General features: G+C 56.8%; 2 protein-coding genes across 10 annotated transcripts in view; both read right to left on the reverse strand.

Annotated features, from left to right (window-relative positions):
* Positions 1-220: 220 nt before the first annotated feature.
* RNF223 (ring finger protein 223) lies at positions 221-3072 on the reverse strand. The gene is made up of 2 exons (XM_030325559.1): positions 2995-3072; positions 221-1532 (listed from the first exon to the last, which is right to left on the reverse strand). The coding sequence occupies exon 2, from the start codon at positions 1521-1523 to the stop codon at positions 768-770; it is 756 nt and encodes a 251-aa protein (XP_030181419.1). The 5' UTR covers positions 1524-1532; positions 2995-3072; the 3' UTR covers positions 221-767.
* A 215-nt stretch (positions 3073-3287) lies between these two features.
* CC1H1orf159 (chromosome C1 C1orf159 homolog) overlaps positions 3288-26728 on the reverse strand; it is a 35679-nt gene continuing 12238 nt past the window's right edge. Inside the window, exons 2-11 of one of the 9 annotated variants that reach the window (XM_030325551.2) lie at positions 18816-18917; positions 18648-18736; positions 16758-16833; positions 13064-13246; positions 12694-12759; positions 11099-11233; positions 9608-9761; positions 7882-8120; positions 5473-5544; positions 3288-3359 (exon numbers count right to left, since the gene is read on the reverse strand). In XM_030325551.2, the coding sequence (XP_030181411.1) occupies positions 3292-3359; positions 5473-5544; positions 7882-8120; positions 9608-9761; positions 11099-11233; positions 12694-12759; positions 13064-13246; positions 16758-16833; positions 18648-18719 (1065 nt within the window). In that variant the 5' untranslated portion in view covers positions 18720-18736; positions 18816-18917 and the 3' untranslated portion in view covers positions 3288-3291. The other 8 variants (XM_030325554.1, XM_030325557.1, XM_030325556.1 and 5 more) reach the window with 8 other exon arrangements.

Here is a 26728-nt window from a genome sequence, read left to right on the forward strand (position 1 = left end):
GACTGCGCCAACCCATCCACAGCCCAGGGAACAGGAGTTGGACACCCTAGAACCTGGGGTCTATCTGCCCTGGGGGCTGCTGGGAGTTCAATCCGGTGGGGGTGTCCGCTTGGCTTAAAGCTCTCTGAGGCAGGGGCAGACCTGGCTCTTCTGGGAGGGAGAGGCTCGGTGGTGCAGGGAGGAGGGCTTACAGGGTGAGGACCCCTTACCAAATGTGGATACAAAATAATTTATTTAAAAATGTACAGTTTAGGAGAGGGGGGTGGGCACCGGGGGACCCGGCCTCTTGCTGCTGCCCTCTGTCCCCCTGGTCGCCACCCCCCCCCCTCGCCCTCCCCACTTCCCGCACAATGGAAGGGGCCAGCCCTGCCTGGGGAAGGGGCCATGGGTGAAATGTGAAAATAAAGATGGCGAGTCCCCTCCCTTCTCAGCCAAGGGCTCCCACTGCAGGCGGTTCACAGCGTAGAGGGAGGGACCTGACCAAGGCCGTCTCCCCTGGGCCCGGGTCTCCATCTGCACCCTGGGAAAGAGGAAGGTGGGCTCTGGGATCCGTGCGAGCCTGTGATTCTTGGAGGCTTCGGGGACCCTTTTATTCATGCCGTCGGGACCCAGCACCACAGAGTGCAAGGAAGGTGAGTCGAATGGGAAATGGGGTCCTCAGAGATGTTGGGGCTCCTCCAGGGGACCAACTCCCAAGAGCTGCTGCACCTGTGACCCAGCGGGGGGCAAGGGACCCACGCGGGCAGCTGGGGCAGGGGTGGCTGACCCTAGTTGTCAGCCAGGGGCCCAGAAGAGAAAGCGGTGGCCGTGGCCGCGGCCGCGGAGGGCTGAGGAAGGCAGTGCAAGTTCCCAGTCTTGAGCGCGCACTGCACGGGCCAGAGCACCACACAGGAGAGCACCAGCAGCAGGGCTGTGACCAGCGCCACCCGCCTCCAGTTCCTGCAGCGGGCCCAGCAGCGGGCCAGGCGGCCCCGGTGGCGCGCGGGGTCTGGAGTGGGCGTGGGTGCGGCGGGCTGGGCAGGCTTGCTCAGGCCCACGTCCACACACACGAAGCCAGGCTCGGGAAGGCCCGGCGCGGAGGGCGGTGGGCGGCAGCACAGCTTCGTGCCCTCCAGCCACACGGGCTCCTCCCGCCGCAGGTGCGCCGGCATCCTGGCCTGCAGCTGGCGGCTGGTGCGCAGCGCGGGGGCCCCGGCGGCAGGCACAGCCGTAGGCTGCCGGCAGAACGGGCAGGGCACGGCCTCGCTGCCGGGCTGGCCGGTTGGCTGGGCGGCCGCCAGCCGTGCCAGGCACTCCAGGCAGAAGACGTGTGTGCAGGAGAGCTCCTTCGGCGTCTTGAAGAGGTTGTCGTAGCCCGAGAAGCAGATGGAGCATTCCAGCGGGGAGGCCGCCTTCTCCGAGCTCGGGGTGCTGGGGGACCTGGGGCTGCTGGCCGAGCTGGGGGACCCGGGCACCGTGGCTGCAGGGCTGGTCCGACCGGGGGCCAGCGTGGCCGTATGCCACGCCTGCTGGCCTGACGACATGCCTCCGAGCTGTGGGACGAACGGAGTGCGCTGTGAGTGACCACAGGCTGCCCCTTCCCTGCACGGTCTGCTGCTTTTCACCCTGTGTCTCTCTCACCCACACTGGCCCCAGAGATCTCTGCTAGGCTCACTCTAGAAAGGCCCCATACCCAAGTCAAGGTCTTCCTGTTCAAGTTGTAATCCTGCCCTCCCCCGCATGCCGAGTCAGGGGTGAGCATCTGCGGGTGGGGGTGCTCCACGTCTGACCGGCCCACGGATGGCCTGGCCACGGAGTCCGTGCGCGCAAGGGCATCGTGCTGACTGCTTAGCGGACGCCACCTACGGGGCCTGTCCTACCTGGCTGTGCCATCTGGGCAGAAATAAAGTTGATGACGATGGCCCACAATCGTTACTATTGACATCTGGGCTCTGCCACACTGGGCCCAGGTCACGTGACACAAGAGCCACGGTATAAAAAAGGCACCTTAGAGGGTGGAGTGACTCAGCCAGGGTCACCTGGCCAAGAGGTCGGCAGGGCCTGGGCTCTCGCTGGAAGAGTGTGACTCTGGGTCAGACGAAATGGGTTTGAACGTGGATCCCGACACGGGGATCTGATTTGTTGGTACACATCCAGTTTTCGGGCAGGTGCGTGAGGGCAGGGTGCCAGGCCCAACTGGGTGAGAGTCCGGACTCGGTCTAGGCTCCAGGATGAGCTGGTAGGCTGTGGGAAGTCAAGCAGGGCCGGCCGCACAGGGGTGGGGGCCGGCGTCCTAAGGATGGTTCGTTTCCCGGCCTTGCCTGAACCGGTAGGGCCAGCATGTCCGGCTGGTGACGAGGGCTTTCTGCTGGCCCGCGGGGCCTGGAAATGCACCTCAGCCCGGGAGCCAGAGGTGGGGGAGCCCCAGCCATCCTCCAGGATAACCCGGCCCCCTGCAGGGTCCCGTAGGCACACACGGCCGCCACCCTCCTGACCCTCCTGACCCCCATTTCCACAGCAGACCGGGCCTCTGTTCACCGGGGAGGACTCAGGTGACCTGCCTGCTGCCCAGGGCCCTGCCTGGAGGAGGAAAGGCAAGGAGGACAGTGGAGCTCAGAAGGAATCCCATGGAGCTCAGAAGGAATCCCCCCCGCCCCCAAACGTGACCCCTGACCCTGACTTGCTGGTTAATCCAGGTGGACCAGTGGAATGACTCCGTGGTGATGTGTCCTGAAGGTTTGGGTGTTGCTGCATGATGACCGTGACCACCATGAATCACGGTGAGGTCACCGTGATGTCACGAGTGCTCCCAGCATTGCAACATGAAATGTCACCACATTTTGGGGATGGCAGCAGCCTCGGCATGGCCTGGGAGGGGACCGCTGGCTAACCTCTTCCAGGCCAGCATGCCCCCACATGATCAGTTCCTTGGCACTGAGGTCCCGGCCCTCCTCAGAGGCACCCCACCCTGAGCCCGTACCAGTGAGGGGTGAGTGCCAGCCGAGCTGGCCTTACCTGGTGGCCGGGGTTCAGCAAGGGCTGGGCATGATCCTCTTGGCTGGGCCACGGCCAGGCCCTGAGTCCTCCTGCCCAGCAGGGCCGGCCCGTGCTCCACCTGGCAGGCGTCCCCCTACGGAAGAGGCTGCCAGCAGCTGTCCTGGTGGCACCGGTCTGGCAAGCGTGCCCTCTTCTCTATCCCAGGCAGGTGGGGCTCGGGGGAGCGTGTGTGCTCTTCCAGATGCAGAGCACCATCTGAGCAGGTGTGAGTTCTCTGGGTGTGGACTCCTGGCAGGTGTATTTATACACTCGAGGTCATGCAGGCCAGGGGCGTGGCCTGGGGCCTCCGGGATTGGCTGGCCTCCTGTCCTCACCCTGGCAGGCTGGGCAGCGGCGGGCAGGAAGTCAGAGGTGAGAGATCAGAGTCTGGGGTGAGGCTGGGGGTCGGCGTAGGCCTCCATGGTCGGGCCGGATGCCTGGGTAGAACCTCCCCCCGCAGCAGGCCCTGGGATACTGGAGGAGCCGGTCCAGAAACCGATCCACCCACTAGCCCTGTTTAAGGCCCTGGTGCACCTGAGCTACTAGGTGGGCCTCCCGGGAGGGCCTCTCCGAGGAGCCCCCCACCCCCAATCTCAGCCTCGCTCGTCACCCCCCACCTCATCCACACTGCCCACTTACATGCGTGTGCCACCCCAACGTACACACCCGCGAGGGAACTTCCTGCTCTGGGTCCAGGGAGTGGGGCGAGAGGTCGGGGCTGGGCACCCCCAGGGTGGAGTCAGGGCAAGGACGAGTGAGGGATCAGACTGGCCATAGGACTTGTTTTGGGTGAGTGTCTGCTGGGGACACCCTCAGTTACACACAAGGGCAGGGATATTGGAGCACAAGGAAGCCCGGACACAGCCAGGAGGCCTGGAGATCTTCCTGGGAGGAGGGGTCATGGCTTCAGCCAGCGTGGGGTCCTCGCAGAGCCCAGGGCCAGCCTATGCAGAGGCCCGGGGCTAAGGCAGGGGGGCTGAATGGAGGGCCCGGGGGCCTGGGGGCCTGGGTGGAGGACGTGGGGGGCTGAGGCCCAGCCAGGGGTACGGCTTGTGCCCCTCACAGCCATGTCGCAGCTGCTCTGACAGTGGGAAACCAGAGACCCCGCTCGTTCACAGAGGTGTGCCGGCTGGCCAGGGGAGGGGGAGCTCAGCCAGGGGGTAGGGACCCAGAGAGGGGGTGGAAATTCAGAGGGCTGGGGGCTCAATGTGGGGAGCTACTGTGTGGGCCTGGCCCAGCGTCTGCGTGACAGGGTGCCGGTTCCCAAGGGGACCGTGACTCAGGGCCACATGCTGCCTCCAGGAAGTGCCTTCTGTCTCTCTGCTCTGAGAACACCCTCCTGAGGGCTTCTGGGAATATTCAAGCTCTGAGATCACTTGAGCTCCTCAGTGGACAAGTCAGTGCCCAGAGGCAAAGGGAAGACCCGAGGAAGGTGCCATCTGGGGCAGTGGCCAGGCCTGACTGCACGGGAGCAGGGGCCAGACCCTGGCACTGGGATCTCGGCAGCTCAGGACCTGGCTGACCCAGCTGGTACCCACACCCCTGCTCATACTCCACCCAGCGATGGGCAGCTGTGCTGCGTGGATGCGGGGCCACACACGCTCTCTGTGTAAGGGGGTATATGTGTGCCAACAGGCCAACCTGGCTGTGTTTGAGCACAAATGTGTCCCTCGGGTGCAGGTGCACACACACACACACACACACACACACACATGTGCAGGGAGCATGGCTTTCAGTGTGTGACCCCACAGGCCTGGGACTCGCTGTGCTGAGGAGAAGACAATGTCCCTAATGAGCACCTCACCCCTGTCCATCTGTGGCTTTTGAGATGTGGGGTTCCCCAGACACCTAGGAGTCCTGGGCTGGACACAGACGTTGTCCTTGGCCAGATGAGCAGGGAGGACTGTACCCCAAGGGCCACCTCGGCTATGGGCCCGCCCCCCCAGGACTGGGACAGAACAGGCTTCAAACCCCAAGTGCTGTCAAGGACACACACAATGGCCACTGCACGAAGAGGCCCTTCGGGGCTCATCTGGGGCCCAGGTGGCCTGGGGGTGTGAGGGCTGAGCCCCCAACCCTACCTGCCCAGTGTTGGCTGATCTGTCAACTGCTCTGCTGCCCCATCCCTACCAGCTAGGGACAGTGATACCGGAGAGACTCTGGGACACATCCGGGCTGCGATTCTGACATGGGCAGAGAACGGGCCCGGGGCTCTGGATGGGCTCAGCACTGCCCTGTGGGCATGAGGAAACCCTGCCAGGATGTCCGGTGGACTCAGCCAGTCCTGTCCCTCTCATGCCCAGCATGGAGAACCGGGTCCCCTAGGTCAATCGGCCAGCCCTCCCCCATCATGCTGCGGCCAACTCCTTCTGGGGTCTTGTGCCCAGGCTCCTGGCCAGGACCTCTGCACTCACATTACCTCCTTGCGCCCCACTCGCTCCTGCTCTGTGCACCCACCTCCTAATGCTGCTGGAGTGCTTCCTCTTGCTGGCCTCTGACCTCTTCCGGCTTTCAGTGATTCTCCTAGTGCTGAGTGAACGAACGAATGAATGAGCTGCCAGCTATGACCCGGGGACCGTGCCAACTGCTCACCGCCCACACCATGCTCACCTCCCAGGGTGAGGGGGATCTCCAAAGCAATGGACATGGTGGGGGGTCAGGAGGTGACAGGTACCCCACCTGCCTTTGGCCTGAGCGATGACCCCATAAATCGGCCTCATTTTGCCTTCTTACACGAGAGCTGGGATCCAGGGAAGGGCTGGCTGCGGCTGGAGCTCAGGATGGACATGGGAGTGGCTGGCAGGGCCCCACTGGGGATGCCTTGACTCTGCCAGCTAACCCGCCCCCAGCTCAGGTGCCCCCATACCCTATGGCACCCACTCACAAGCTTTCTAGCCTGAATGCCCATTAGGGTCATGGAACTGGTCCAGTGACCACACTCCCCACTGGGGCCTAGAGAACAGTGGCACGCAGGCCCCGGGGTGTCCAGTGGCAGAATCTTGCCTCTGCAGCTCCTGGAAATCTGTGGTCTCAGGCTTAGGGGCGGGGGCTCAGCTGGCGTGGCTGAGGGCCACAGAGGCCAAGCCACCCAGGCCTTGAATGTCAGGGGAAGGTCATCCTGAGTGTAGGAGCCAGAGGGGTTGCAGGGTGAAATACAGACTTGCCTTTGCTGCCAGGGATGCGGCAAAGCTGGGGCTGGGGGCTGGGGGTGGGGGAGGACTCGGAGATGTTGGAATGGCCCCAGGTTTCCAGTTTGCAGCTTAGGGTGGAGGAAATAGAGAAGGCCGCCGGAGGTGGGGTGGGGGGCATCTGTGCCCAGCCTGGGCCTTCAGGGCCTGACTGGCTGTACCTGCTGTCCTGGTTGAACACGGCTCTTCATTTCCTGTTTTGTCCCCAGATTAGCAGCAAGGGTTTGGTGCAAATGTGGGAACGGGGACGAGCGAGTGTCTTCGCACGTCTGCCTCCCTCCCCACAAGGATCCACAGGATGGGACGCCCCCCCCCCACCGACCTCGGGGGCCACAGAAACCAAGGGAGTCTGGACGGTCCTGCACGTTCTCCTCTGGCTCTCAGCCCCAGCCTCCCAGCCTCCGATCGGCACAGATGGGCAGTGGAGTGTCACCTCACTTCCCCGTGGTCCCTGAAGCTGGGGGGGGGGTACCCTGAGCCTGGTCTCCCCACCTCCTTCTGGGTCCCCTTCTCCTCACACCAAGGGGACAGAGGAAAGAACAACAGTGCCCACAGGGACAGGTCACCATTCCTGGAGAAGTGAAGGAGTCCACGTCAGCCTGGCTGGGGGCCCACCGTGGGGGACTTGGCTTTCTCGGCGCCCCTAGGTCTCCCCCACAGTGGGGCAGGTGGGGCCAGGCCACAGCGGGGCCTCACCCTTACTGAGGAACAGAGGACCCTTGGCGCAGTGAGGATGGGGAAAGCCCTGAATAGTTTATTGACACTGATTTTGAGCTGCTGCACCCCGCTCAGTGCTGGGCCCGTCGCGGGTTCAAGTCTCGAACGAGCTCGTACCCATAAACTGTAGACGCGTGGGCCACGTGTCACGGTGCAGAAGGGCACAGCAGCTGAGCACACAGGCCCTGCCTCGGGACCCTGGGATGTGGACCAGGTGCTGAAGGAGCCATCATTCTCGACTGAGAATCTGGGAAGGACAGTGCGTGGGAGGTAGCCACAATCGCTCCTTTCTCCTCGGGAACCCCTTTCTGTGTGCAAGCAGCCAGGGACAGCACGGCCCTCCACAGGTCCATCCAGACCAGGCTACCCAGGCAGCAGTCACAGGTAAATGTGACCCTGGGTGGACACGTCCCTCAGGGGGCCTGGCCTTGGCCTCCAGAGCTTTCAGGTCAGTCCCTGGGTGGACAAGTCCCTGCAGCACGTGGGCCCCGTGTGGGGAGCAGGTGATGAGCAGGAGACAGAGAGGACAGCAGGGCCCCTCCGCCTTTGCTGCTTCAAACTGACAGAAGTCAGTAGCAAACCAAGAAACTCGCCTCTGCAGCTCCTGGAAATCTGTGGTTTGGGGCTCGGGGTGAGGGGGCGGGGCTCTTGGCTACAGGATGGCCCTGTAGGCGCCTCAGCCTTGGAGGGGCCAGTTCTCATGCCCCACCTCCCCTGGTCCGGACACCGTCCGGGCGGGGAGGCCAGGAGGCCGACTGGCCTGGTGGTGCGGGGGACGTCTGCCCGCTGTGGGCTCTGATAGGCAGGGTGGCCGAGCTCCCGGCTTTGCCAAGCACGGAGAAGCCCAGCAGTCCTTGTCTCTCCTGAGGGGCCCAGACCCCACATGGCCACGCTCTGGAGCCCGCCTCAGGGGCGCCTCCCCCTCCATTACACTGAGCAGCTGTGGGGTGGGAAGAAGCACCTTCCAGCAGCTGGGCGGGTTCCAACTGGGCATCTGTTGCTGGGAGACGGTCAAGCTGAGCCAGGGGCCATGTCCAGACCTGCCCTCTGTGTGCTGGGCTCTCTCCGAGGCGGTGTGCAGAGTTGTGGGTGGGTCCCTGGGTCAGACGTTGCTGACCCGGGCCTCCACCGAGGAGATGGCAGTGGGGCCTGTGTCCCTGTCCAAAGGCCGCTCGCGTCTGACATAGCGCGGCTTCCGCACTGAAACAGGGTCAGAAACGGGCAGGGTCAGAGGGGGGCCTGGGACAGGAGGAATGGCCCCCGGTGTCGGCTCTCAGCACAGCTCACAGGAGTGGGGTGTGGCCGCAGCCGAGGGGGAGGGAATCCCACTGAGCTCCAGCTTGTAAGCGGAGTGGCCGCAGCTGAGGGGAGACTCTGTGACGAACGCTCCGCTCATTTGGGACACTCGGTGCCCCTGCACCCCAAGCACCTTGGCCTGGACGAGCACCTTGCTCTCCCGAAACACAGAGGCCAACAGGTCCCATGAGGCACAATAGGACTGGATGGTGTCCCCCCAAATGTGTCCACGTCCGGAGCCCCAGAACCTGCAGATGTGACCTTACTTGGAAAAAGGGTATTTGCAGATGTGATTGAGGGTCTTGAGATGAGATCCTCCTGGATTATCTGGTGGGCCCTAAATCCGATGGCCAGCGTCCTCACAAGAGGGAGGCAGAGAGAGGAGACCCAGGAGAAGTCACGTGTAGATGGGGGACAGAGGCTGGAGTGGTGTGGCCACCAGCCCAGGGACGCCTGGAGCCACCAGAGGCCGGAGGAGGCAGGACGGACCCTCCCCTGGAGACTCGGGAAGGAGTGCCCCCACCCCCCACCTTGATTTCTGACCTCTGGCCTCCTGAGCTGGGACGGAGTGCATTTCTGTCGCTTCAAGCCCCGCACTTGCAGTTCGCGGGCATTTGTTATGACGGCCCCAGGGTGCTAATGCAAGGAACTTACATTCAAGATGCCTGTAGATGGTACTGCTTTAGAGACATCACAGACAAGCGTTGTATGGGGCAGGGAGGAGCTAGCCTTGACCAAGTAACTTCTTTGTGCCCAAAGAAGAGGGACACCCACCCTGCCCCCACTCCAGACTTGTGCACAGAGGTAAGAACAAGACTGGGAAGGCCAGGAGACTTGCTGCATGGCCTGTGGCTGTGTGACCACGGGCCAGTCACTTAACCTCTCTGTGGTCATGGCGTCATCCATAACAGGGTTCATATGTGTACCTACTCCCGGAATCATCCAAGGTGGGGCACACCCGACCCAGTAAAACTGAAGTGCCAGCCACCCGGAGGGGCCGGCCTGCTCCCTGCACCTACCGCCCAGCTAGAGCTGGGACTTGGGGAGGGCCAAGCAAAGGCTTCCGGGGATGGCCCCAGACCCTCTGCTGGGTATTCTCCTTCTCTCCCGACAGACTCAGCATGTCAGGAACGAAAGGAAAAGGCATGAGAGCTGCAGTTGACCATAGGGGAACCCGGTGTCCGTGGCTGACGATGGGGGAACCCGGTGTCCCGTGGTTGACGACGGGGGAACCCAGTGTCCCGTGGCTGACGGTGGGAGAACCTGGTGTCCCGAGAACTACAGGGCCAGGTGCCTGCAGAGCCCAGTCCTGCAGTGGTCCCTGAAGGGCGGCTGATCCCAAGGGAGGGACAATTTTGAAATCTTTCACCCTGAGATGAGGACTGACGTACCTGAGGACTGTGGCGGGGGAATCATAGCAGCCTTGAAAAGGAGAAAAGGCACAGTGAGAAGTGCAGGTGGCCCCCAGCACAGAGGCCCACGACACGGGGGCACTCAGCCCATCCTTCTGGTTACTTACAGCTTCGCCAGGCTGCAGGGCAGGGGCTGTGGGCAAACACAGGCGTCACCTGGAGGCCACATAGCTGCCTCGCCCGGGGCGGGGGTCCCTCGCCTGGGGAGGGGGTCCCCAGGGCCTGCAGAGGCTCTTCCCCCGCTCCAGGCTCAGCCCAGCCCCACCTCCACACACCTGCCCAGCAGTGCCCTCAGCCTAGCAGTGGTCTGTCCGGCCACACTTCCCAGATGCACTTGGGGTGACGGGCCCCCAAGCACCCCAGGGAGAGCCGCCCTCCCAGGCCCTCTTGGCGGAGCCACAAGCCAGCCCTCAGCAGGCACATTTCTCTTGGTCTCCAGCACCGTCAGGAAGACAGAGAAGGCTCCACCCTTGCCTGCATTTCCAGGTGAGGCCCAGGGCTGAGGGCCCGCCTCAAGAGACCACCACAGTGCCCACTTCTCACCTCCGTTGGGTAGGCCGCTATGCACCCCTGCGCTCTTGGTGGGCACCTAGGCTGCCCAGGAGCAGCTCTGGGGGCGGTAGGGAGGAGGCTCGGAGTGGGAGTGCCCCGGCCACTGCACTGACACACCAGGACCTCCGTGGCCACTGCAGCGGAGCAGACTCCCACGGCGGACTCGGAGTGCCCATCCTGACTGGCGTGGGGGCCCGGCCCCTCGCTCTCAGGACCTTCGAGCTACAACAGCCCCTCGGAGGCCCCAGCATTGGCCATCAGTGGGTGGACAGGGTCTCACTGAGGCCAGGTAAGGAAGCTCTAGCTAATCACCCCCAGCACTGTCCACTGTAGGATCAGATCCGTCGGCCAGACCATCTGCCCGGCACACCCGAGGGCACGGCAGGAGTGACACCCATATCTTCGGGAGGGAGGCGGGTCTGCAATCCAGTCCGGGGTAAGCTGGAGTGGCATGGGGCCCCACTGTCCCTGCACCAGCCTGCCTGTCCCCCCCAGTCCCAGGGAGGCAGGACGGGGAGAGGAGACAGCTGGCTGGAGGAGCTGCAGGCAGGTGGCCCCTCGACCAGGGATGTCACCCCCTCCCCACACCCCTCCCACCCCGCATCAGCGACCCCGCTGTGATGCCCTGAGGTGGAGTCTCGCCAACACCTCCACCCTGAGAGTCCCACAGAATCCACACGGGAGCCTCCCTAGGAAGTGGCTGCCCCTCATACTCTCAGACACAAGAACCACGTGACAAGCCAGTCCCCTTCCTGTCATTCTGTGAGGAGTCTTCATTGCTGGGCACCCTGGATCTCGCCACCCCGGCCCCCACTTCTCCGTGCCCCCCAGGCAGTACCCGTGGCTCCGTGCGGGTGTGTGCACTGGGCAGGACCCTCTGGCTCAGCAGGGTGTTGCCAAGGTGGTAGGAGGAAATACCTTTGTTTCTTCCGTAGAAGACCTTGGGGAGTTTACTGGTTCGCTTCAGGTAGAAGAACCCAGCCACGGAGAGGATGAGGCCAGAGCTGATGAAGAATGTCCCCAGGAAGAGAGAGGCTGCCACTTGAGGGCCCCCTGTGAGCAGAGTGAGTGGCAGCCAGTGGCAAGCCTGGACAGGCCTCAGGGGACCCCCCAGACCCCTGTTCCTGAACACACTGGGGCTGTGGGGCTGAGGTGCTCAGCCTCCCTCGGCCTCAGGCTTCTCACAGGGGGGTGGGATATGGAGAGGGCTGAGGACTTCAGCCCCCGAGAACAGCAGGCCCCGGGGTCCCCGTCTCCTTCCCAAAGGCTCGGCACGGACTGTGGGCTCCCGTACCCCCGGCATCCAGGTCAAAGCCCTCGACTCAGAGGCAGCGGTTCCCACGACATCCTCCCCTCCTGGGGGCCGGTCAGCAGAGGGGACCCTGGGCCCACGATGCCTGCCCATCTTTACCTACACGGGTCAGCAGGACAGGCTGGCTGGGCCCGTGGGTGGGGGCTCTGGATGGCAACTGTGGGGAAAGTGCTCTCAGACTGCCTGTGGACAGGCATGAGGCGCGGCTGCGGCTACACTGGAACCTAGAAGCGGGGATGAATTCCAGCTCATTTGGCAAGGGTGTCCCGCCCCAAACTTGCTGCAGTGAAAATGGGCCCGACAGCCAGACTCGCGGCCTTCCGCCATCAGCACCCCCACTGCTAGGCCCGGCACGGTATCACAGGAGGCTGGGGCCGTCTCTGCTGACCCCGCCCTAAAACTCCTCCTCTGGTGGCCGACCTTGGTGGTCCAGGTCAGCACAAAGCCACTTGCTTCTGGTCCTGAAACTTGTGCAGAAGGCCAGAGCCCTCTCAGTCCACGTACAATGTGTCCTCTGCTGAAGGCCCAGCGTCTGCAGGTCACGAGACCCCGTCACGACCTGGTCACCTCAGAAGAGGCGACCACTCCCGGGGCCGGTCCTGCTCCCCGACTGCAGTGGCCCCAGCGGCTGGGGTGCCACACCTCCGTGGCAGGACCGTGCCGTATCTCGGACGGGATGGGACGCCCAGTGATCAGGAGCAGGCTGAGGACAGAGTGTGCAGGAGAGGGGCCTGTGTCTGGCCCTGAGGACCGGGTGGTGTGAAGGGCTCTTCGGCCTGGCACGCAGTGTTTGCAGGCCAGACCCCACATCCCCAGAAGAGCCACAGCGGAGGGAGGCAAGGGGACCTCAGGGCACCCTCCAGTCTCCAGAGAACCGCACACCCAGAGTTTCTGCGGACTGAGGGGCTGGGTGGGCCGGGACTGAGGCCACGGGTGAGGTGGCCTTCCACTGACTAGAACCTCGGGGGCACGTGTGAGTGCTGTGGCAAAGGCCTCCTGCCTGTGCCCACTGACGCCAGCCCCGCTCTGTGATCGGGCAGGGTTCTCGCACATAGATCCCTCGGCCGGGCTGCAGTTCGACCTTGGCCTTAGCCGTGGCCCTGCTGAGGCCGGCGTAAGTGGTCACAGGCACTAGGAACGCCCCCTTTTCCACCGAGACCTGGCAGAAGCCCTGCTCTGGGCCGGTGAGCCAGAGACTTACCAAAATCAGGCCGCCCCGGTGTCCCTGTGCTCCTGTTCACCGGGAAGTGCGTGCCCCAGCCAGCGGCTGTGGGGAAGCAGACGTGTGAGTGTGCCGGCTCCCGGGCAGCCCTGGGCAGGTCTGGACCACGCACGGGGACCCAGCTGAGGACACCCAGGGGACCAGAGACACAGCTCAGCGGGGAATCACGGGCCAGAAACCAGAAAGGGAGGTGGCCATGGGGACACAGCTGCCCTCGCCCCATGGCCGTCCCGCAGGGACAAGGATTTGGGCACAGAGGGGACCCGAGCGAGGGCGTTCACTCGACGGCTGGTGGTCCCGGGCGAGGTGGGCCACCCGCTGCTGTGGGAACAAGAAACGCAACTCCCACCCGTTCCTCCAGAACTTGGAGATGAGGCCCCTCGGCGGGAAGCAGGCCAGGCGGGCCCGGTGGGGGGTGCCGCGGGGCGGCCGGGCAGCGACGTGCGGCCTCTGCATTCGGAGCCGTGGTAGGTGCCATTTCTGCATCGGACGCAGCTGATACTGCCGTCTTCGTTCCGGTGCCTGTAGCAGCCTGTGCAAGAGACAGTGACTCAGCTGCGAGTGACCCACGCCAGCTGTCTTCAGGGGGCTTTTCTGTATTCTGACTTGGTGAAATGAGAGTTCGTCCAAGAATGTGCGTTCTGCAGGTCTGGATGGAGCGGCATACCTGCTCTCAGAAAAAGAAACAAACTCGACGGGAGCCGCGGCGAGCTCGCTCACCCAGGGGCTCCTGCGGGCTCCTTTACCGGACGTCTCGTAAAATCCTGCAGGCGGGCGCCACGCACGGCCGTGGGAGGACCACGATGGCCTGACCGCCGGCCCTCACCCTGCCCCGTCAGTGGCACTGCCTCCAGCCCAGGGGTGACCCTTGCCCCCGTGTTGTCCCCGCCCTCCGCACCCTTCCCCGGGGAGGTCCCAGACTGATGTGCCGGCCAGCAGCCTCCCCCTCCCCCGGTGCTGGGAGCAGCCCAGCTCTCACCGGCCAGCGGTTCATGGACAGTCTGTTTTGCCAAGTAGCCAGGGCACCCCTTAAGGGCAAGAATTGTGTCTTGTACCTTTATTTTTTCTTAGCATCCCCAACATTTAGCACAGGAGCTAAGCAAACACATGCTCGATTGCAGGTACTGACCTGGGCCTAAATGCTAGCGCTGGCCGCTGGGGCAGTGTCCAGGGACAAGCCCCAGACTCGGGTGCGACGTTTAATCTACACAATGTGTCACTGTGAGATGACGCTAAGTGGATGGCAGGCCTGAAGACTGACCAGCGGTTACTCCTGTGGTACCGCGGGCAGACAGGCCCGGCACCACACCAGGAGGCCTGGGAGCGTGGGGTCCCGGAACAGATCCGGTGCCGGCGAGGCCATTCTTCTGGGAAGCACCCCTCCAACCGGCTGCAGGGTAACCGGGCAAAGCGGTGCAGCCGGCCCCAAGGAGGCCCAGGGCTGGGCTGCTTTGTGCAGCGACAAGGCACAGTTAGAGAGCCGGGACTGGTGACCAGACAAAGGAGCTAAGGTTGACTTTACGAAGCCAATGAAGCCGCTTTTGAAAAACCACAGGAGGGGTGCCTGGCAGACTGGGTCAGTGGAGCATGTGACTCTTGATCTCAGGGTCATGGGTTCAAGCCCCACGATGGGTGTAGAGATTACTTAAAAAAAAAAAAATCCATAAGGGAAGGGAAGGGGAGATAAGAGGTGAAGGGAAAAGAGGGACAGGAAGGGGAGGGGAGGGGAGGAAAGGGGAAGGAAGGAGGGAAGGAGGGAAGGAGGGAAGGAGGAAGGGAGGGAGGAAGGGAGGGAGGGAGGGAGGGAGGAAGGAAGGAAGGAAGGAAGGAAGGAAGGAAGGAAGGAAGGAAAACCACCTGATACTTCCCAGCCTCACTTACAGGTGAGTAAGGAAGCTCACTTCCTGGCCAATCCAGGAAACTTAAGGGTATTTTGACCTTGAGAAGAGGGGAATTCAGGGCGCCTGGGGGGCTCCATAGGTGAAGCATCCAACTTCTGCTCAGGTCATGATCTCACGGTTTGTGAGTTCGAGCCCCACGTCAGGCAGTGCACTCTCAGAGCCTGCTTCAGATCCTTTGTCTCCCTCTCTCCCTGTCCCTCCCTTGCTCGTACATACTCTCTCTCTCCCTCTCTCTAAAATACATAAACATAAAAAAAAGGAGAGAGGAATTCACCAACATCTATAGGTACTGCAGGTAAGGTCTGATGGCAAGTCCTTGGCTTGGCTTCCCAGCCTCGAGAGTCCAACCCAAGATTCCTTGTGAAAAGGTCCAGACTTAAAAGTCTAAATGGTTAATCACTATTCTTGCTGCACTTAGCTAGGTAATCGGGCCAAGTTTAGTGAGGCTAGACTTATTTTAAAAACAAATTCAATTCAGGGCGCCTGGGTGGCTCAGTAGGTTGAGCATCCAACTCTTGGTTTCAGCTCAGGCCATGATCTCACGGTTCGTGGGATCAAGCCCCACGACGGGCTCCGTGCTGAATGTTTATTATTTATTTGGAGAGAGAGAGCGAGCACACACGCACGAGTAGGGGGAGGGGCAGCCAGAGGGGGAGAGAGAGAGAGAATTCCAAGCAGGCACAGAGGCTGACGCAGGGCTCGATCCCACGAACCGTGAGATCGTGACCTGAGCCGAAATCAAGACTCGGATGCTTCACTGACTGAGCCGCCCAGGCGGGCAATAAACAAACATTAAAAAAAAAAACCAAACAACTAAAACAGCCGTCTCCCCAAAGCTGAGGCTGGATGTCTTAACACGAACCTTGCAGAAGTCACCTCGACACCTCACGTGTGGACAACCTCGTGCCTGCTGCTGTGTGGGCCACTCGGGAAGCTCACAAGAAGCCCCACGACCTCACCAGAGACACTCGCCGCAGTGCAACCCGGGAAATCCGTCAGACTGCCTCTTGCTGTCCTCACCCCCCAAACGGGCTTTGAGCGCAGCATCCAGAAAGGTACTTAGAGACTGGCCTCTAGACTGAAAAAGCAGGTTTGTAACTCGCTGCCACCATTCACATCCGTTTTCTTTTGTTTCCCCAGAAACGCCTCTGACTACACACCTGCCCGCTCACGCCATGCCGAGGCCCCGTTCCGGTGGAGGCCCGGCCTGAGCATCGGTCTCACCGGGCGGACGGCCACCAGGACACCGAGCCCGAGGCGTGCCACCAGGGGCTCAGACCCGCTCCTTCCTGCCCGCTCCACCTACGCTCTTTCTCCCACTGCCCGTCCCTCATCTCAACTTCCAAGCAAATCTCCCTCAGCTACCAGCTTGGCTTTTAATGTGTGAAACGTTCTGAGGATGAAGTTTCAAGGGGGGGCTGAGGGAACCCGAACGTCACCCCAAAATATGCCTCTTTCACACAAAAATTATCTTGAGCTGAAGACCCTCAAAACACAGGAGCAAGAAGGGCTCTGGCGTCGCTTTCTCTCCCTGAGAAGCAGGGACAAAGGCCCCACGTGGAGGACGCCCACGCAGCAGGGGGAAAGGAACGCGCGCATCGCCAGGGACCCGAGCCCGGCGGACCTCGTTAAGGTCGCCCTCACCTGCCTCCACCCCACACACAGCCTACTTTCCCGCAATCGCCTCTCCCTGCTCAGCCTGGCGCGTGAGCGCTCCCGTCTTGGCTTCTTTATGAGGCTCCCGTGTCACATAAAGCTTACGTTACTCGGGCTGTGGGCTTGTCCCCGCGAATCGTCCGGCCGGACGCCCTAGGAGGAGAGGTAGAGTCTCGCTTCCCCCACACCTCCCACTGCCCGGAGCCAGTCTCCTCACGGGGTCCTGCCCCTTCTGCCCAAGAAGAGGCAGCCGGGCTGCTGGCCAGGAGGGAGGCTCAGACGCGGTCCTGTCCCCTTCCTGCGGCTTCTGTCCGCTCTCCCAGCCCCTGGCCCAGCTCCCAGGCCTCTCCAGCGTCTTTCCTGAGGGGCCGTGTGCCCTCCTGCTCACACCAGGCGCGGTGAGCTCAGCAGAGTTCACGTGAGCACTGTCCTCATCACCACGCTGGTGATGACCGGTCAGGGCTGGCTCATGCCAAAGCAGCTTACCTGGGCCACACGGGCTTGTGCTCGGGCAGGTGGTGTTGACATCCACCAAGTCCACACAACATTCAGGCTGCTGGCCCTAGAGGGGAGACGGTGGTGAGCTGCCAGACCCCACAGCCGGACGCTCCTCGGGCAGGACAAGCAGGCCAGGCTGGGAACGGCCCTGGCCTGGGGCAGCGAGGAGGGGCAGGGAGCGGTCCCGGGAACACTTCCGGGACCGAGGTTTATGTTGTCGCTTCCCTCCAATGCCTGCCCGGCTGACCACCCAAGGCCTCGCCTGGGAGGTGGTGGGGGCCGTGGCCCTTTCTCCAGGTGGGTCTCGGGTCCGGGGCGGAGCTGCTGCCGATCGCCCCGTGGACCACAGGCGGATACGCGGTGGGGCACTTCAGTCCAAGAAATGATTGACAGGCTTTACTCAGAGGTACTGCGGATTCAGTTCCAGACCACAATAAAGCGCGTCAAGTGAATTTTCTGGTTTCAGGTATGTGTACAAGTTACGTTTACACTATAGTCCATTAGGCGTGCAATCGCGTCGTGTCTAAAACACAATGTACGTGCCTTAATTAAACTGCTCTGCTGCTGCAAAATGCTGGCCGTCGCCCGAACTTTCAGCGGGTCATAATCACTGATCACAAGTCACCGTAACAAATGTGATAGTAATGAAAGAGTCTAAATATTGTGAGAATCACCAAAATGTGGCGCAGAGACATGTTGTGAGCAGATGCTGGTGGAAACGTGGCACCCACAGACTCGCTCAACGCAGGGTGGCCGCGAACCTTCAATCTGGAAAAATGCAGTATCTGCACAGCGCGATAAAATGAGGTGTGCCTGGCTATTCGCCACCTGCCAGACGACAGAGGTGCTAAACCCTACTGCGGGGCCACATGTGGACTCCTTCATGAAAAAAGGACACACACATTTTTCTAGGCTATAATAAGATATGAAGATAAACCCAAGCGGCCCTGGCCTCCCTGGTGAGGTGTGTCTGCCCCTCACTCCCAACAAAATAGTCACCCCCTGGGTCCTGGTTGGTCCACCGATGTTCTCAGAAATGCTACGGATGCCTTCCACCGGGGGTTTTCAGCTTGGCCCTCGAAGAGGAAGTGCCCAGACCAGGGCAGGCTGTGGGGTATGACCTCACACCTGCTGGGTGAGCACGCAGGAGTGCACCACGCGGGGGACAGACATGCCAAGCGCTGGCGTTTACGGGACCAGACTTGAGGGGTTTCTAAGGGGAGCTCGGCGCAGTGTGTTTATCGTAGCTGAGCTTTTGTTTCTTGCGACAAGACCACAGTGAACGGTAAGGTGTCTAAGGAATGGCACGGAGTACCCACACCACCACAGGAAGTGTCGAAGGCCGGTTCACAGCTGAGGCCCAGCCCAGGAGGGACACCCCAGCCATCCCATTCCACCCAACCCTAGCAGAGGCAGAGTGGCGGAAGGCCCCACCTGGCCTGGATGACGTGTGGCTTGGGAGAGCCAGGGCACCTGGTCACAGGAAGCCTGGGGCAGACCCTGCCTTATGCCACTGCTTGCCTGGAGTAAGCAGTCTCCAACCACCCCGCTGTCGGGCAGAGAGCCCGCAGGCTCCATTCAGGGCCAGTGGGGGGCAGCTGTGTAGAGACCCTATTTCAGCTACAGCAACAGGTTCACTTTGGCAGAGACAGAAAGGAGGTTCTAGGGGACATAACAGAACAGGTGACAGTTGGGGGCATGTGTTTGCTGACCTCCATGTGGCACAGGCCTCCCTGACCGCGACAGAGGGCACAGTCAGTGTCTCTGGGGCCAGGGCAAGGGTGACCCCCAAAGGTCGAAGGGTGAGGCCCCTCTGGGCAAGCAACTGGGAAGACTGTACTTCCTGGCACCCATGCTGCCCCGTGACGCGTCACCTACCACACTTTCTGAGGATTTGCTAGCAACTTCCACCAGGAGACCCGCCAGAAGGACAGCGCGCTGGAGCTCCATGTCCCAGAGCGCAGGGTCTGCAACAGACAGGGGCACTGTGTGGGTGCGGGCACCTCCTTCTGGGGCACCGTGGGGGCCGAGGTGCCGGACCCTTACCTGGCCTTCTGGGATGGGAGCTGCAGACATCCAGAGCCTGTCGCCCAGTGCTCAGGGGGCAGGGTGGGGTTGCTAAGAAGCCGCAGATCCCTGGTCCCGGGCCTGCAAACCAAGGCACACAGTTGAGGCCCGTTGTTCCCAGGTCGACTGGACTCACCACAAGGAGCCCCCGGAGCTGGGGGACTGGAGGGGCTGTGCTCAGTCCGGCTGGAGCTGGAGCTGGATAGACTCACTGCTTCCTCCAAAGCTTTCAGCCATTCACTGCCTCCTGAAAGGACTAAGCACAAGGGGGTTCTGGACCAGCCGGTCCTACTCATGCGCTCAGATGGATGTTGTCCATCCGCCATCTTGTTCTGTCCTAGGGAAACCCCAACTCAACCATTTTCGCCAAGACACAGAACACTGGGCAGCGAGGTGCCTCTGGGGCCAGCACGGGCCAGTTAGGGACCTGCAGTCTTATAATTTTCTGCTACTCACCCTGTTCTTGTCATGGAAACTGCAGGAAAGATGTCAGCTTGGGTGATAAAAGTACTACCTAAAACCACAACTGAGGACAACTCCAGAGCAGAGGACTTCTGATGGCTGATGGGGCCCCACGCAGTAGGTAAGTTTCCTGACACCAGCAAATTCAAAACTCCACAGCCCGTGAGATGTGCTTACACTGCCACACTTCCAATGTGGTCAGAGAAAACCCACTAACCCGCACAACCCCTGCAGTGAATTGTTTCAGTTTTGAACAAATTTCTGTTAACTTACAAGGTGGTAACCATAATTATAATCTGTCCAAAACACAGCTGGCTAAATATTTGGACATAGAAAAGTCAACTCTAAAAGGACTTTTTACGGGGTGCCTGGGTGGCTCAGTTGGTTGAGCGTCCGACTTCGGCTCAGGTCATGATCTCACGGTTCGTGGGTTCGAGCCCTGCGTCAGGCTCTGTGTTGACAGCTCGGAGCCTGGAGTCTGCTTGGGATTCTGTGTCTCCCTCTCTCTCTGCCCCTCCCCCGCTCATGCTCTCTCTGTCAAAAATAAATAAAACATTAAAAAAAGGTTTTTTAAAAAAATTAAAGGACTTTTTACTTGACAGAAAGAGCCGCTTATTCAGGGAACCTGTTCAGGTTCCTGGAGATGAAGCTTCCACAGTGGCAAGGTGGGTCGGCAAGGAACACATTTGGAGCCGGGGAATGAGAAACCACCCCCTCAGCCAGCCGAGGGCCCATCAAGACCAGGCGGTGGGCGAGCTCCTGGCTGGGGGTCCTGGGGAAGAGCCCCACTGCCGAGGATGGTTGACAGGCCCCTTGCACTGTGGGCCCCAGGGTTCTGAGCGTGGCGGGGAGGGAGGGTGAAGGCAGGATGACACATGCAGGAGGGCGGTATAGGAACAAGGGCGGGGCCCCGTCCTGTTATCCGCTTCATGCTAGAAGCCCTACACAGGCAGAAACAACTATCAGGCCTTGTTAAGAGCCCCCTTGCTGCCCCTCACTCATGCCATCCATTCAAAATGCACGCTTTATTCGAAGTGCACCTTCTTTCTAGGACAGCAACTGCTGATGTCACAGACGCACTGACCCTCATCTACAGGGCGTGATCACATCTTTTCCATTTTTGCCCACGTAAGGTTGGCTCAGCAGAGGCCATCTATCTCTCCGTGCCTTGTGGAAACCCTAAATGTCATGGGACCTTCAGCTCAATCTGTGGTTAAGAGGCAACCCCAGGGTCATACTAAGTCACAAAACACCCTTTCAATTCAGGAATCAGAAGAACATATTTTAACCAACACTATCATCTGCTAGCCAGTCAACCTCTTAGGGTATAATTCACATACAATAAACCGCATCCACGTAGAGCACACAACTCGGTGAGTTCGGACACGCTGTGCAGGATGTCTCTGCCACCCACAGACGACGCCTGAGCCCCTCTGCCGTCCTTCCCTCAACCCTGGCTTCATGCACCCATGGGGCTGAACTTTGTCACTGCATCGGCCTGCATTTTCTAGAATTCTATGTAAATGAACACAGTGTGTACACTTGTGTGCCTGGCTCCTTCCATTTGAAATAATAATCTTTAGATTCATCCGTACCTCGTTCCTTTTATGGCTGAATGATACGCAACGTTGCCTTTACCCAACCACCTGCTGATGTTCACCTGGACTGTTTCTGGATTTTAGTGGCTGTGAATAAAGCTACTGTGGACATTTTTATACATATCTTTGCGTGGACATTTGCTTTCATTTCTCGGGTAAGCACTCAGCACTGCGGCAACGGGGTCAAGGGAAGTGTAACCTGCCGATCAGTCTCCCGTGGTGCCACGTGCGCTCCCACCAGCAGGGTATGAGGGCTCTTCGGCTCCACATTCTTGCCAACAGTGGGCATTGTGTCAGTGGCTGTGCCGTGAGCATTTCACTGTTGCTTTAACTTGCATTTCTCTGGTCACTAATGATGGTTCCTCACCCTCATATGTCTTCTTCAATCATTTGTCCATTTTGTTTAACTGGCTGTCCTTCTATCACTGAGTCATAATAGCTCTTCACACGCTCTTTGTCAGATATGTGTATTTTCAGATGTAAGTATATTGCAAGTATTTCCTCCCATCTGCGGCTTGACTTTTCATTTTCACATGGGATCCAGAAGAACAAATGTTTTCACTTTGATAAAATCCAATGCATCCATTTTTTCTTTTACATTTCTTGCTTTTTGTGTCCTAAGGTTAATCTCTGCCTTGCCCCGAGGGTCATTCCTGTGTTTTATTCTAGAAGTTCTAGAGTTTTAGGTTTTACACTTTGAGTTACTTTTGTGTATGGTTGGAAGCAAAGATCAAGGTTCATTTTTCTCATATGTGTGTCCAGGGGTTATAGCACTGTTTGATAAAAAGATTATCCTTTGTGGGGGTGCCTGGGTGGCTCAGTTGGTTGAGAATCTGACTCTTGATTTGGGGTCAGGTCATGATCTCAGTTTGTGGGACTGAGCCGCACACTGGGCTCCACACTGAAGTTTGGAGCACCCTTGGGATTCTCTCTCTCCCTCTCTCTCTGCCCCTCCCCCACTCATTCTCTCCCTCCCTCCCTCTCTCTCTCTCTCAAAATAAATTAATTAATTTAAAAAATTAAAATTAAATTAAAACAGCCTACCTGTCCCTGGGATTTTTTTTTTTTTTTTTTAATATTTTCCTTCTTGGGGCACCTGGGTGGCTCAGTCAGTTGAACATTTGACTCTTGATTTCAGCTCAGGTCAGGATCCCAAGGTCGTGGGATTGAGCCCTGCTTAAGATTCTCTCTCTCTCTGCCCTCTCCCCCACTCATATGCACTCTCTCTCTAAAATAAAAAAATAAAACTGAACACCTGGGTGGCTCAGTTGGTTGAGCGTTCAACTTCAGCTCAGGTTATCATCTCTCAGTTTATGGGTTCAAGCCCTGCATCGGGCTCTGTGCTGACAGCTCAGACCCTGGAGCCTGCTTTGGATTCTCTGTCTCTCTCTCTCTCTCTCTCTCTCTCTCTCTCTCTCTCTGCCCCTCCCCCGCTCACACTCTATTTTTCTCTCTCTCTCAAAAACATACATTAAAAAAAATTTTTTTTAATAAAAAATGTAAAAAGACTTTCCTTCTGGCATCTTCCATCAAGGCATCTTTGTTGAAAATCAACCGAGTGTATATGTATGGGTCTACATCTGGACTCTACTCTGCCCCATGCATCTATGTGTCTGTCCTTCACCAACACCACAGTCTCGATTACTGAAGCTTTCCTGAAAGCTTGTAAACCAGTAGCATAAGCTTTGCTCTGTCAGGTCTAGGTCATATGCATTTTTGTATTTTCGAAATCACCTTGTTAATTTCTATAAAAGAGCCTGGTGGCATTTTGGCTAGAATAATGGACATTTTAACAATCATGAGTCTTCTGATCTATGAATGTGCTATCACCCTCCATTTATTTCTTCACATTTTCTTTTAAGCTATCTCGGCAACATTCTGTAGTTTGCAGTGAAGAGGTGGTCCTGGGCAGAAGCGGGTTCTGAACAAGCCAGTCCTATACATGAGCTCAGACTACTTAATAAGTGAGCTTGTCAAACTTCTTGCTAAATATTTTATTTTTTGGTACTATTGTAAATAGAATTGAATTTCTAATTTCACTTTCTAATAGTTTGCTGCTAGTACATAAAAATACAATTAAAATCTGTGCATTTGCCTTGCTTTCTGAAATCTTACTAAATTCATTTGATAGTTCTAGCACTTTTTGTAGATTCCTTAGATTATTCTACATGAACAATCATGTCATCTGCAAATAAATACAGCTTTACTTCTTTAGTTGTTTTTTGAAACTTGTTTTAGGGCACAGCAATTGGTCTATGTTAGAGAATATACATTGTGCACTTAGTAGGAATCTGTATTGTGCTTTTGATGAGTATAGCTTTCTACAAATATCAAGTAGGTCAAGATGCCTGAGCGTAGTGTTCACATCCTCTATGTCTCTACTAATTTCTTTGCTGTTTTATTCTAATAATTGGTGACAGAAAGAGACGTTAAACTCTCTTATTATAATCATGGAATTATCTATTTCTCCTTTTAACTCTGTCAATTTTGCTTCATTTATTGTGAGGCTCTGTTATTAGGCACATTCATAAATTGATAGGTCTCCTTGAAGAAATGACCCTTTTATTATCAGATATTTCCCCTTTATCTTTGGTAATACTCAATATACTGGAATCTATTTTATCTGATATAAAGGCAGCCAATACAGTCTGATATTCACTGTTTGCAACACAGATGGATTTTTAGATCTATAGATATATTTTGCATCTATATATCTTATCTTCAACCTGTGTTTTTTAATATTTAAAGTGAATCTCCTATATACAGTATGTAGTAGGTCTTGCTTATGTATCCATCGTGGCAATCTCTACCTTTTTTTTTTAATGTTTTTATTTATTTTTGAAGGAGGGAGAGAGAGAGAGAGAGAGAGACAGGATTCGAAGCAGGTTCCAGGCTCTAAGCTGTCAGCACAGAGCCCGATGCGGGGCTAGAACTCACGAACTGTGAGATCATGACCTGAGCTGAAGTCAGACGCTAAACCGACTGAGCCATCCAGGTGCCCCAATCTCTACCTTTTAATTGGAGAGTTCAGTCCATTAACACTTAATGTAATTATCACTATTGTGAGACTTAGGTCTGCCATTTTATTGTCCGGTTTCTGCTTGTCCCTCTATTTTGTTTTAATATATAAAATATTTTTAGAGCAGTTTTAGGTTCACAGCAAAATTGAGCAGGAAGTAAGCAAGTTCCCATAAGTCCCCCACCACAACAGAAGCAGAACCTCCTCCACTATCAACATCCTGTAATTTGGTATAATCAATGAACCTATACCGACACATCATTGTCACCCAAAGTCCATATTTACACTATGGTCACTCTTGTTTTTCTAAGTTTACTTATTTATTTTGATAGAGAGTGTGTGTGCACGTGTGCACGTGTGAATGGGGGAGGAGCAGAGAGGAGAGAGAGAATCCCAAGCAGGCTCTGTGCTGTCAGAGCACAGAGCACAAAACCCAACTCGGGGCTCAAACTCACAGACCGTGAGGTCAGGACCCAAGCCAAAATCAAAAGTCAGATGTTCAATCAACTCAGCCACCCAAACACCCTTATGGTCACTCTTGATGTGTATGTGGGCTTTGAAAAATGTATAAAGACACTATGGCTACTATTTTGTTTTCTTTTGGTCTCTGTGGTGTTTTATTCCTCTGTTCTCTCTTTCCTGCTTTCTTTTATATTATTTGAATATTTAAAAAATTCTCTTTCAGGGGCGCCTGGGTGGCGCAGTCGGTTAAGCGTCCGACTTCAGCCAGGTCACGATCTCGCCGTCCGTGAGTTCGAGCCCCGTGTCAGGCTCTGGGCTGATGGCTCAGAGCCTGGAGCCTGTTTCCGATTCTGTGTCTCCCTCTCTCTCTGCCCCTCCCCCGTTCATGCTCTGTCTCTCTCTGTCCCAAAAATAAATAAAAACGTTGAAAAAAAAAATTTAAAAAAAAAAAAATTCTCTTTCAGTTTATCTTTTGGTTCTTTGGTTATACTTCTTTGCGTATTTTTATAGCTGTTGCTATAGAGACTGCAACATACAATCCTTACTTTTTCACAGCCTAATTAGAATATGGCACCACTTCTACTAAAATGTAGACACTGCAGGGGTGCCTGGGTGGCTCAGTCAGTTAAGCATCGACTTTGGCTCAGGTCATGATCACACAGTTCATGGGTTCGAGCCCCGCCTCAGGCTCTGTGCTGTCAGCTTGGAGCCTGGAGCCTGCTTCAGATTCTGTGTCTCCTCTCTCTCTCTGCCCTTCCCCCACTCACACTCTGTCTCTCTCTGTCTCTCTCAAAAATAAATAAAACATTTAAAAAAATTTTTTTTTAATGTAGACACTGCAGAGTGCCTAAGGGGCTCAGTCAATTAAGCACAGGACTCTTGATTTTCACTCAGGTCATGATCTTACAGTTCATGAGATTGAGCCCTGCATCAGGCTCTGGGATGACAGCATGGAACCTGCTTGGGATTCTCTCTCTCCCTGTCTCTCTGCCCCTCCCCTGCACTCTCTCTCTCAAAATAAATAAACTTTTTTTTTTTTTTCAACGTTTATTTACTTTTGGGACAGAGAGAGACAGAGCATGAACGGGGGAGGGGCAGAGAGAGAGGGAGACACAGAATCGGAAACAGGCTCCAGGCTCCAAGCCATCAGCCCAGAGCCTGACGCGGGGCTCGAACTCACAGACCGCGAGATCGTGACCTGGCTGAAGTCGGACGCTTAACCGACTGCGCCACCCAGGCGCCCCATCAAAATAAATAAACTTTTTAAAAAATCTAGAAACTTTGCAACTCTATAGGTTCGTGTATCTTTTACTATTCTTTGTGCTACAACTGTCATACCTATTACATCTGCATACATTGCAAACACAAGAGATGTTTTAATTTTTTAAAAAATATGTACTTGAGGGGTGCCTGGCTGGCTCAGTTGGTTGAATATCCGACTTTGGCTCAGGTTATGATCTCGAGGTTCATGAGTTCGAGTCCCACATCAGGCTCGCTGCCATCAGCGCGGATCCTGCTTCGGATCCTGTCCCCTTCCCTCTGCCCCTCCTCCACTTGCACACTCTTGTGCTCTCAATAATAAACATTAAAAATAAATTAATTACTTAAAAAACGTACTTGAAAGAAAACATTTCCCCCAGATATTTACCATTCCTGATGTTCATCATTCACTCATAAGATCTGAATTTCACTTTGGTATTTACCTTCAGTCTACAAACACTTCTCTAGCATTTTTAGCATTTAGCATTTGATAGCAACAAATTCTATCAGTTTTCCTTTCTCTGAAAATGCTTTCATTTCACATTCAGTCTTGGAGAGTACAGAATTCTGTGTTGACAGTTCTTTCTTTTTAGTATTTCAGGGTGCAATACCACTTGACCCTGGCCTCCATGTTCCCTGATTCAGTCTTTGCAATGCTATACTATATGTGATATGTTGCTTCTCTCTGCTTTCAAGATTAAAAAAAAAAAATTGGGGTTAGGGGGTGCCTGGGTGGCTCAGTCAGTTAAGCGTCCGACTTTGGCTCCAGTCATGATCTCACATTTCATGGGTCCGAGCCCCACGTTGGGCTCTGTGCTGACAGCTCAGAGACTGGAGCCTGCTTCAGATTCTGTGTCTCCCTCTCCCACTCACATGCTCTCTCTCACTCTCTCTCTCTCTCTCTCAAAAATTAAAAATTTTGACTAATTAAAAAAATTAGTCAACATCTGTGATTTCTGTTTTTTTATCATAGCCATCCTCATGGATGCAAAGTAGCATTTTCCCTGATGATTAGAAATGCTAATCTCTACTTTTTATTTGGAGTATTTAATCCATTTACATTTAATGCAGTTATTAGAGTATTTTAGTTT

This window comes from Lynx canadensis, chromosome C1, assembly GCF_007474595.2.
Source record: "Lynx canadensis isolate LIC74 chromosome C1, mLynCan4.pri.v2, whole genome shotgun sequence".
Lineage (NCBI taxonomy): Eukaryota > Metazoa > Chordata > Mammalia > Carnivora > Felidae > Lynx > Lynx canadensis.

What these genes read in the sequence shown, in the direction of transcription:
- RNF223 (XM_030325559.1), bottom strand. Translation starts at nt 1,523, where the DNA reads ATGTCGTCAGGCCAGCAGGCGTGGCATACGGCCACGCTGGCCCCCGGT.